Genomic DNA, 10,804 nt, shown 5'->3' with positions numbered 1-10,804 from the left:
CACACCACCTTTCACCCCGTGTTCATCTGACACTGACAGCAACCTCACAGACCGGTGTGCGGCACCACCGCTGCTTCAGCGAAACCCCGTCCGGGAGCAGAACGACCCAGAGACAAAGCGCTGCCCGCACACACGGGCCGCGCCCGCCGCAGGAGCCCTGGGCGTGTCCGAGGAGGGGGGGGGGAGCCCGCGGGGCTCTGCCCGCCGCACCGCCTGCGCTGCCCGCCCACTGCGACACCGCTTCTCAGGGGAACTCCCGCTCGCCTCAGCCACCGCGCTGCCTACCTGCGTCCCGGTCGGGCCAGGAATGGGAAGAAAGGAAAGGCGGGAAAGGCGGGAAAGGAGGGGAACAGCCACCTCACCTGCCCGCGACGGCCCCGCATTTCCCCCAGGAGGCGGCACCGCCGCTGCCCCGCCCCCTCCTCTCCCTCCCGCCACTTCCGGGGGCGCCACAAAAGTCTCGGGGCGCCGCTGGGGCTGTGGCTGTGGTTGGTCTGGCCAGGAAACTGTGGCCCCTGCAACGGGCCTTGCCGGTACCTCTGCCGGAGCAGGTGCGTGCCCGCGGCAAGGCGGATGTTCACGGGTGTGCCCGCCGGGCCGAGAGGGCGGCGGGGGGCGGTGGCGGGAAGCAAAAAGTTCGCGTTGGCGTTGCTTCGTGCATGCGCGGAGTGCGAGGCCCAGGGGATGATCGCTCGAGACCCCCGCTCCCGGCATGCCCTGCGCAGGCGCGATGCACGCTGGGAAGTGTAGTGCTGTGGGCAGGAGGGATGCTGAGGCGCCTTCCCGAGAGGAATCTCTGGAATTCTGGATGGCGGCTGACGCTACCGCGGGCGGCAAGACGCAGTTTCGCGTGCCTACCCACTCAGCCTCATAGGCGCCCTTCCCACCCCTCTGTCGCAGCTTGCAAAACCAGGGCGGAATGTAAGCGAGTCTGTCAGTCTGATTGACACATTTTTTGAAGCACCTGGGTTAGAAAAGCGGTGTTTTGAAGCTGTGTACTGGCAACAGCCTTTAAGGGAACAGGAGGAGGACTTCTTACATGAACATATACTGATACGACAAAGGGGAATGCATTCAAAGAAAGAGAACAAGTTTAGAGCAGATATTAGGAAAAAAAATCTTTACTGAGAGGATGGTGAGGCACTAGAACTGGTTGCTCAGAAAAGCTGTGCCTGTCCCATTCCTGGAAGTGTTCGAACCCAAGTGGGTTTGGGGCTCTGAGGGATCTCATCTAGTGTAAGGTGTCCCTGAACCCGGCAGCAGTTTGGAAGTTGATGTTCTTTAAAGTCCATCCCAACCCAAACCATTCTGTGACCGTGATTCAGTGCTCCACAGGCAATTCCTGCTTCTTATAAGAACAGCAGTCAGAAGTAGGAGAATTGGTCAAAATCTGGACTGCAAGAATAGTTTTGCAGTTAGGATTGCATTTGTCTGTAGGAGAAAATGGGCATTAAAGGATGAAATAGCTTCGTTTTAGCAGGTGTGACTATTTTGGCTAAGCTGCTAAAGCTAAAAGACCACTGGTTATGGGGAAGTTTCATTCTCTTTGCTAAAATACTTTCTAGAGTACACTTTTTGAACTTCTAAGGTACTAAAAAATGGATAGCTGATTTTATGTCTTTGATTTTTAGGCTACCAGATGCATTATGAGTATTGAGATATAGCATATTAATAATATGAATAAATAAGAAAACCAGAAGATTTTATAAATTGTTCTTTTCAGGGCTGTTTTATTTGGCATTTTTTAGGAGTAGGCCAAACAAAGTAAATTAGGTAGTGGGAGAAAAGATTAGTAGGGGCATAAGAAATTAAATATTCAGGAAGCAAGCTCATATTAGACAGCAGTCCAGCAGACTTAAGTGTTTAACAGTTTGCTGGATCAGGATCCTACTAAATTAATGTATGTGGGTGCTACATTAGGTAAGCCAATGAAAGAAGCACATTCTTCTTTCATTGGCTTACCTAAACTCTTCAAAATGTTTATAAGAGAAACTGCCATTGCAGAAATGTGGATAGCATGTTTGCTTTAAAGAAGTGTATGCTGTGGTCCTGGTTAGAAGTATATTGTTCCGGTGCAACTTCATTTCATTAAAATGGGCAATTTTGGGATCCATGGAGAATATTCGCTACAGGAAACTGCAGTGTTGGAACAGTCCTGTGTTCTGGCTCCTCTCCTTCCCTGTTCTGAAACACTGTCTTTTTTCACAGGTGAGATTGTGGTGTTGGGAAGTACATCTGTGTTAGTTCTGTCAGGTATGAAAATTTTACTTCAAAGCACTAATGCTGTATGACAAGAGACTTGGCTTGTTTTGATAAACCAGCTCCTGCTTGTATAAAATGAAGTATTCAGTGAGGCAAAAGCCTTGTCACATTTTGAATGGGAAGTTCCTGTCACGCATTTGCCATTGCTAGCAGCAGTGCTTAGCTGAGGGTGCAGGTTCCAAAAATGACATATTGCATTCTGTTTTCTGGGAGGAAAGGATGAAATGAAAGGCATAATCACTCTTAAGAGGTCTTTACCTCCTTCCCACCACCGGCATAGTAAAGGTAGGTCAGAATCTATAAATTGAAAAATAGACATCTTGTCCTGCACGTTTTGTTTTCAAATAGCATCACCACATAATGAGATGATGTTCATTCCTGAGTGACTGGATATTGTCACTTTCCACTTATCATATATGGCAGACAAACTAATTACTCTTTTTAGCAGGCTACATAATGTCACAGTCTGGCATTGGAACAGTGGCAGGATAAGAAATAAATTTACTTAATGCTGTGGATAACCAGTATTCTCTATGAAATTATGACATGGCTGACCCCAAGCTTGGTCCTGCTCCTGCAGACATTGATGAAAGCAGGATTGAACTACTGCCTTGTCTATGCTGCTGGAAAAGATTTGGGGAAAAAAGCAAACCACAAATGATGTAGAAGCTGCATCAATTATCCTATCTGTGAATATTTCAATTTTCATTATTACATAATTATTTTGATGCTGTTCTTGCCAAACCCAAACAGGTTCTGTATCAGTGGCCCATCTTGCTAATGACATTATTGCTTATTAATGTTATCAGGGAAGTCAGCTTGTGTCAAGGAACAAATTGTTACCTCACATGCAGAGTTTGGTTTGGAATTTCAAAATCTAATTGTCTGATTAATTAGTAAAAAAATAAATTTCCATTCATTTCTCTTTGGGAAGTTGTTTTTTTTCCTGTTCTCAACTACGATGAATCTTTGGACTGTCGCAAGCACAACTGAATTTGAGAGGTATCCAAGAATGAGATGAACAGTTTCTTTCTCTTTGATACCATTTCCTTTGCCTGACCAATGAATGTAGTAGAAGCCTCCGTTGTGTGGAAATTTTAAAATATCGTTTGACAAAATCAGCTCTGCTTAGAACAAAGTTAGTGTTTCAAGCAGTGCTCCTTGTTGCTAAAGTTGACAGTGGATGCGTATAGTGGATGGTGTAATCTCTTCTTAGAGGCTACGTAACCAGGATATGTAGCTCTGAGATACAAAGAAGTAAGTAAAAGCTTGACATTGTCTTTCTCTGACAATTTATCTAATAAATTCTGTCCATTTTGTTCAGATTGGCAATGGTTCGTAGTGGAAAAAGTGGTGGGCTTCACTTGAAGCAGATTGCATACTACAAGCGAACAGGGGAATATCATCCCACAACATTATCAAGTGAAAGAAGTGGAATCAGGAGAGCTGCCAAAAAATTTGTTTTCAACGGTAAAACTTTTCTCTCAAATTATGCTAAAAATAGACATTAAGGTGAAGATTTCCTAATATTAAAAAAAGTGGGATCTTGCTTTGCAGCATTCTGTGATTTTAATAAGCATTCTTTATGAGGCAAATGCTCTGCAAATCCCTGGTTAATATATAACAGGATGTTTGTAGAAATGGAAGCTCAATCTGCTTTAGTCCATTCCAGGATAGGTTTATTTATCTATATAAAAGCCAAACCTCATTTTTTATCTTTTTTATACTGTAGAAATATGTAGTCACTGCAACCCATAATTGAAAGAATTACAGAAGAGGAAATAGATCTGCAGGTAGAGACAAGGAATGCTCCATCCATTGTGGGGGATGACTGGCAGAAGTACAAGGACAATTTTGCCATCAGTTACCTGAGAGCCTGCAGGCCCTCCCCGACTTTATTTCAACCCTGGGAGATATATGAGCCTCTATGAGCCATTGTAGTCTGCTCTACTGTCTCAATCCCATCAAAACTGCCAGTGTTGTGTAGAGAGAAGGCAGGGAGGAGTTAAATATCTGACTATCGATGTCAGGCTGCTGGCAGGCACTCAACAGCTTCACAAACAACAGTTTCAACACTCCTACCTCTCCTTTCCAGTCCCAGTGTTAGTTTGTGTTTCAGTCAGATTTCGTGTGGGAATGCTGTTTGCATTCTGACTTGCACTTGTAACTCTGTGTCCAGATAATAAACATGGCTGAACTAATGGCTCTTTGAAGGACATAATTGAAATGTTTATAAACAAAAAGCTATGTTTACAAAAGTGAACTTATTGTAATAAATTCTATTCTGAGTCATGCTCAGTAGTTTAGTAAACCGAACAGAAGACAAAGCACTTGCTTATAATTTGCTGGTACTTCTTTCAGAAAACAAGTTGTTCTATGTTGGAAAAGACAGAAAACAAATGCGCCTGGTAATTGTTTCAGATGAAGAGAAGAAAAAAGTCCTTGAGAAATGCCACAAAAGTGCTGCTGGCACTCATCATGGTATATCAAGAACACTGACTTTAGTGGAGTGTAATTACTACTGGACCTCTGTAACAAATGATGTCAAGCAGTGGGTATGGCTTCATAGCTACAGGATACTTTATGTAGTCTGTTACAAATGTTTGGTAATCCTGTGAACTTTGGTACAGCAAGCGCCCAGCCTGTTTCACTAGATGGAAATGTAAGCTTACAATCACACTGCAGCTGGTCATCTTTGCAATGCATGGTGTTTCTTTTTGCTCTTTTACTACTTTTTCATTCTTTTACTAGTGGCTTGTGCACCACTATGGTGTGGTGGGGAGCCATAATCTCTTTTGGTAGGCAGGGCACATCCAGTCCCTGAGAGAGGTTTCTTGTGGAAGGACTCTCACGTATTTTTGTTAGGATGCAATGGGCCATCACAAGGATGTGTGACCAGAGTAGCTGCTAGCAGATAAGAATATGAAAATGGTGTCTCTGCTTTACAATAAGTTGTGTTCAGGAAATAGTTAAACACATCAAAGCTTGGGAAAGTTTTTTCTCCTCCACCCGAAGATACAGGCGCAGCAACCCCTTGCACAATTTGACTGTTCAGGAAACTATGTAAATAGTTTAAGGCCAAATTACTGTTGCTATTGGCTTGCTGCACCATGTGAATACTTTTGAGTTCATGTGTAACTGTTACATGACATTAAAATGAGTCTCTCGTTTCAATTTAGATTGGACAAAGGTTCTCTATCCCATAGATTAAGTTGTTGTGCATGGGAGATAATGTATACTTCCAGTGTTTTTCAGTCACAGCATACATAGATGAGCCAAAAGGGGAATGATTGGGACTTCCTTTCACTCTCAGTTGCTTCCTACTTCCTTTACAATTTACAGATAGTAATGGATTTTAAAATTTGTAGTGTGGACTTGAAAGAGCACACTGCTTTCAGAATGGAGAGAATTCAGCTGTGAGTTCTTTTACATGTCCCTTTCCTGGACTTCAGTATTGCTTGGTTTTATTTTGGTTTTTTGCTGTTTCTGAAAAATCTAAGGGCAAAAAAAGAAAAGTGATAAATTTGTTTTGCATTGCGTAGTCTGACCTGATTTACAGAGATGTAGTGGAGATCTGTGAATCTGATGGTTGTCATCACCTCACCATCACTTTTCATTTGATAACACCTTCCCTGATGTCTTCTCTAGGTGCATGCTTGCCAGCATTGCCAGGTGGCAAAGAGCATAGCTACCAGAGTACCCAAAATACACCCTATCAAAGCAGAGGATCCATGGACAGCAGTCACTATAGAACTAATAGGACCTTTCAATGTTACCAACAGAAGTCACAAATACATCATAATTATGACAGATTTGTTTACAAGATGGACTGTTATCTTACCACTGCATGACACTTCGGCAGCTGAAATTGCTAAGGCAATCATAAATGTGTTTTTCTTATATGGGCCACCTCAAAAGATGCCTATTGATCAGGGGAAGGAGCTTGTTTATCAGGTAATTATTTACATGGCTAGTTAATCAGTTTTTTGTTGTTTTTTTCCCCTCAAGAAAAATACATTTTCCCTTATATTAGATTTGAATTTTAGAATTTTTTTCAGAAAGACTTTAGTATTTTTTTTCTTTAATTGAAAAAGTAAAGATGTCTGCACAATATAAAAAATGTCAAACCAATTATTTGCAATTGTAATGCTATGCAATGTTTCCTAGGACTTTATTCTTTGTAAAAAGACCACAGTAAAATTATCTCCTGGCAGTCATAGTGCAGGTTTTGTCACTTACTTGAATTGGCATAAATTTGTACACTTTTTGTACACTAATTTGCGTTCTGATGTATGTCTTTCATCCATTTTGCCCAGGATAGCAATAGCTAAAGGTATTTTTGAAGTTGGCTTATAGTGATTATGAAGGATTTACCACACTTTGCTCCTCTAAGAGTTGAAGTCATCAGATTGTGACATGGAGGTAATGACAGATCAAATTAAATGGCAAAAATGTGGTTAGGAACCATCAATCACTGGCTCCTAAGCCCTACTTAGTGCTTTAGCTCTCATTCACAGTCCTGGTGTGTTCTGTGCCAATAGGTATGCAAGATTTTTCCCAGTCACCATCATATCAACCAAAGAGGTGGAAATCTGAGGGTTTTTTTACTTGAAATGGGATACAAAACAGGAGAAATGGTCACTAATTGTGTTCTTCTTATTTTGAAGATAAATGAAGAACTGTTTGCACTGTTTGGAATGAAGCAAATTGTATTGTCTTATCCTCAGACACATGATGTAAATGAAAAAGTTTCAAAAACAATCAAAACTTTCCTTAACAAGTATTGCATAGACCATCCAAACGATTGGGATGAACATTTATCCGCTATAGCCTATGCTTTCAATTTGACAAATTTGGTATGTGAACATTCTTCTTTTGACTGAAGTCCTCCAAAATGTCGGCAAAGCTGTATGCTAAATTTCCTTGCTTTTGGTCCCCGTATAAATAGGAGCCAGATCAAAACACTCCATATTTCCAAATGTTCAGCCGTAATCCACGTGTTGTTGAGCCCATGAATATGTGTGTGGAAGGAGAATACAGTAGTTTTGCCAAAATATTTGAAGCAACTAAAAAATTCAGTCAAGCACTGGAAGAAGACAAAACCTCAGGTTGCCAGGTAAATGTTATCTATTTGAATTTTACTAGTAAGAAGATTGAAGATAAAGATGAAAAGTTCTGAGCTATAAAGTATAATTAACCTTTTAAAATAATGTGGGGGGTTGAGTGGTGGTTTTTAGTTTGTTTTCCTTCCCCTGTGATCCCTTAATTTCGGTGTAACAGGTATGTATTTGGAGGGAGTACCCTTAAAAGAGACCGATTGTCAGAAGTTTACTATGTCTGACTTGGAGGGTGGAATAGAGAAGTAGAAAACTATTGCCTGTGGAGCAGTGATTTATGAAGATAAAAGCAATTTCTTCATCACTTGTCAGTCCCACATAATTACAAACTACACACATCTAAGACCACTCAATGTCATGCTTAAGCGCTGTTAACCAATGCTACAAAATTGCATGATTACTTTTGAAAAAAAAAAGTAACTCACATTTATCTTTCTGTAGGCAGATAAAAAAACTCCAGATGAACCAAAAATCAGAACCAAAATCACAGTCAAAAGGAAGTCAAAACAATTAAATACTCTTCAACTTAAAGTTGGTCATGAAGTCCTCAGGCAAAGAAAAAACTGGTGGAAAGATGGTCGTTTCCAGTCGGAATGGATCGGTCCTTATATCATAGATTACATCACAGAAAATGGCTGTGCAATATTAAGAGATTCTACAGGATCCAGGCTGAAAAGATCCATCAAGATGTCTCACCTCAAGCCATATGTAAGAGGGTCCAGTGAAAAAGGTGTATATAATAGTTTTTAAGTTTGTATTTTTATATATGTAAAAAGAGTTGAGTTTTTTGTTTTGGTTTTTTTAACTTCTCTCTTGTGGTGTTAGGTTATTAGAATGAAAAAGTATCATTCAGTAACCAGTGAGAGTTATATTAGCACACACAGTGGTGTAATAGCTAAGTAAGCTAGTGAGTGTGTGTCATGTCAAACTATGCAGAGCACGGAACAGAGCTCATGAATAACGTTCAAACTCTTTTTAAAAATAGCCTCTAATAAAGTTGCTTCTAATCATTGGCTTGGATCTATTTGTGCTGGCTGACAAAAGTATAAGAATATGCTAGAAGTATAAGCAGGCTGACCTGTATTCAAGGAGCATTTTCTTACTCTGTTTTGGTGTAGGGAGGAGTCACATTAATTTTGCTTATGCAATGGAGACTTTTTTTTTTTAACAACATTGGAGTGTCTTCTAAAGCCGTAAAATAGAAAGACTACGTCAGGGAACTGATTTTGAAATAGTTTATTTTAAATTGTCCTATTAAAGAAGTCAGCATTTCTCTTACTGTAAATAGTATAGTCATGCTATGTGGTAGGATGGCTAGAAATTTCCAAAGATTTGGATAGTCAACTTCTGCTCTTGGTCTTAAATTTTCAGCCTGCTGCTTTGCAAATCAAACAGTGGCAGGTGTTTCTTTTCTGCTCTTGCTGTCTTTGAGTCACCAGAGGCATTTTCAAAAAAATTAAATACTTGGTATACAGAAGTCTGTCACAGACTTCTGTCGCAGAACAAGCTGCTTTTTACTTCTGGGTTCTTGAAGAGCAAAATAATTCCCACAGTATTGGCACATGTGGTCAAACTTTGGTTCTTGTAAATAGATAAAATACATTGAGATGGTAATTTCTTCCATCTCCGCTTAAAGCTGAGAGATTCACAATGCTGAAACTAATTCTGGAATTTCATGTAACAAGCTGAAATATTTTGTCAATCATCAGTTATAGATTTTGTGACTAAGATACAGATTTCATCTCATATCACGAGGCCTCTACTTTTTTTGGATGATCACTCTGTGCCTTCTGTTTCCTCATTAAATTGCTGATGCATGAGGAGGAAGTCACATGCATATCAACCATATAAATAATGAATAGCTATTACAATAACTTTTGGTAAATTATGTCACTGTATGAAAAGCTGAAAGTAGTGGTCTTTGTAGTATTAGAACCTAATATGTTTACTCCTGAGTACTGCAGAAGCAGTGTGTAGACGTAGAATTCCTTTTTTCAGGAAGTGACTGTCTTGGTCTTGGCTGGGATAGATTTTGGGGGTTTTTGCTTCATTTTTTTTTTTTACTTACCTACTTTATTTACTTTTTAAACTTTTTATGGTTTAAGGAAGCCTGTTATGTGTTGAACTAAGATTTTCCAGCGAGAGCATGAAGAAACCACATTTATCCATGTGCATGCACAAAAATGAAAGAATCTACATGTCCATTTATTCAAGTTAGTAGTTGTATTAAAGCATTAGTTCAGTAGGTGACTAAGATAAACATCAAGCTAATCATTGACTTAGCTAAGAACAGGTCTAAATCTGGATCATCCCAGGGATTATTTTGTGGATGTAACGAGATGCCAAACATTTGATCCTCAGTGAAATTGGGAAATTCACATAATCGGTTTACTGTCACTCAAACATTCTTGTCCTCTTTTGGAAATTATTTTGAAAAGTAAGTTAGCACCTCACTAACATTTCAGGTATGGCTTCAGAGATCTGAACTAATGGCTACTTTCCTTTTACAGGCAACCATTACATTCTACAAGGTGCAGTAGTTTTTGACCATGACTATATTGGCTTATCTGAAAGATCTAATAATTCAAGCCAAGCAGACTATTTTGCTGAAAAAGAAATAAATGCCTACAAAAGAGATATCGTGTCTGCTGTACAGATTCCACCTGCAGCCTGCAAAGACCAAGAATCAGCAGATGGTAAACTTGAGTCTGAGCTGAGAGAAGATCATTGCATTGAACCAAACATTACAAAGCCAGAGCAATGGCCATCACCTTGTTGGACACTTCAGACAAAGACAGAGGATACTTAAGCATAGTCTTTATCACATTTCATTGCCAAGCAGTTTGGAACTACTGTGGCAAACTGAAAAAAAAAGTAATAGCTCCAACCTCCTTAGCCCAATCCACTTTACTCTTTTATGAATCTAAGAGTGCTTTAGGTATCTAATTTGTCTGGGTGTTAAGAAAAGGCGCTAGTAAAAGCACATATTCTGATCGTGCATTTCAATTCCAGATTTTGTTGGTAGAATGGCAATGTGGCCATGCCTTACTGTTATCCTCTCAGGACACAATGCATCATTTCACTGTAATGACCTTTTCCATTTAATCCTTGGATGACTTATTCCTAATGTGCATTGTCAGATGAATTAAAACCTAAGCAAGTTGGTGTAAATTTTTCCTCCACTACAGCGAAGCTCATGTCTTCCTTTTCCTGTTATATAACAGTTTTCTATTCGTTTTGAGAAGCTGCAGCATCTGACTTGTACAACTTTTAACCCTAATCCATTTAAGATCTCCCAAAACAATAAAACTGCCAAAATCAAATACATGTAGTGTTCTATGCATGAAACAATGAGGACTTCAGCTGTTCCCTGCTCATCAAAAGTCTACTAGTGTAGGCAGTTTTAATATTTCAGGCATGTGAAA

At 40.1% G+C, this 10,804-nt stretch overlaps 1 protein-coding gene across 2 annotated transcripts; it reads left to right on the top strand.

Annotated features, from left to right (window-relative positions):
- The first annotated feature begins 450 nt into the window (after positions 1–450).
- Positions 451–10,667, top strand: GIN1 (gypsy retrotransposon integrase 1). Of its 2 annotated transcripts, none has more exons than XM_058824118.1 (9): positions 451–551; positions 2,209–2,253; positions 3,587–3,732; positions 4,624–4,817; positions 5,911–6,216; positions 6,930–7,118; positions 7,211–7,378; positions 7,821–8,109; positions 9,890–10,667. In XM_058824118.1, the coding sequence occupies exons 3-9, from the start codon at positions 3,594–3,596 to the stop codon at positions 10,186–10,188; spliced, it is 1,584 nt and encodes a 527-aa protein (XP_058680101.1). In that variant the 5' UTR covers positions 451–551; positions 2,209–2,253; positions 3,587–3,593; the 3' UTR covers positions 10,189–10,667. The 2 variants fall into 2 exon arrangements, with proteins under 2 accessions (XP_058680101.1, XP_058680103.1); XM_058824120.1 differs by having other exon boundaries at positions 7,821–8,087; positions 9,890–10,147.
- The last annotated feature ends 137 nt before the right edge of the window (positions 10,668–10,804 follow it).

Source organism: Ammospiza caudacuta, chromosome Z (genome assembly GCF_027887145.1).
Source record: "Ammospiza caudacuta isolate bAmmCau1 chromosome Z, bAmmCau1.pri, whole genome shotgun sequence".
NCBI classification, from domain to species: domain Eukaryota; kingdom Metazoa; phylum Chordata; class Aves; order Passeriformes; family Passerellidae; genus Ammospiza; species Ammospiza caudacuta.
Note: the sequence above shows the minus strand (reverse complement) of the source record. Positions and strands in the feature narration are given on the sequence as shown.

Excerpts from the sequence above, each read along its gene's own strand:
- GIN1 (XM_058824118.1), top strand. The coding sequence starts at position 3,594 with ATGGTTCGTAGTGGAAAAAGTGGTGGGCTTCACTTGAAGCAGATTGCA. Across the intron at positions 3,733-4,623 it reads CAAAAAATTTGTTTTCAACG|AAAACAAGTTGTTCTATGTT; the intron begins GTAAAACTTTTC and ends TACTTCTTTCAG. Across the intron at positions 4,818-5,910 it reads CAAATGATGTCAAGCAGTGG|GTGCATGCTTGCCAGCATTG; the intron begins GTATGGCTTCAT and ends TGTCTTCTCTAG.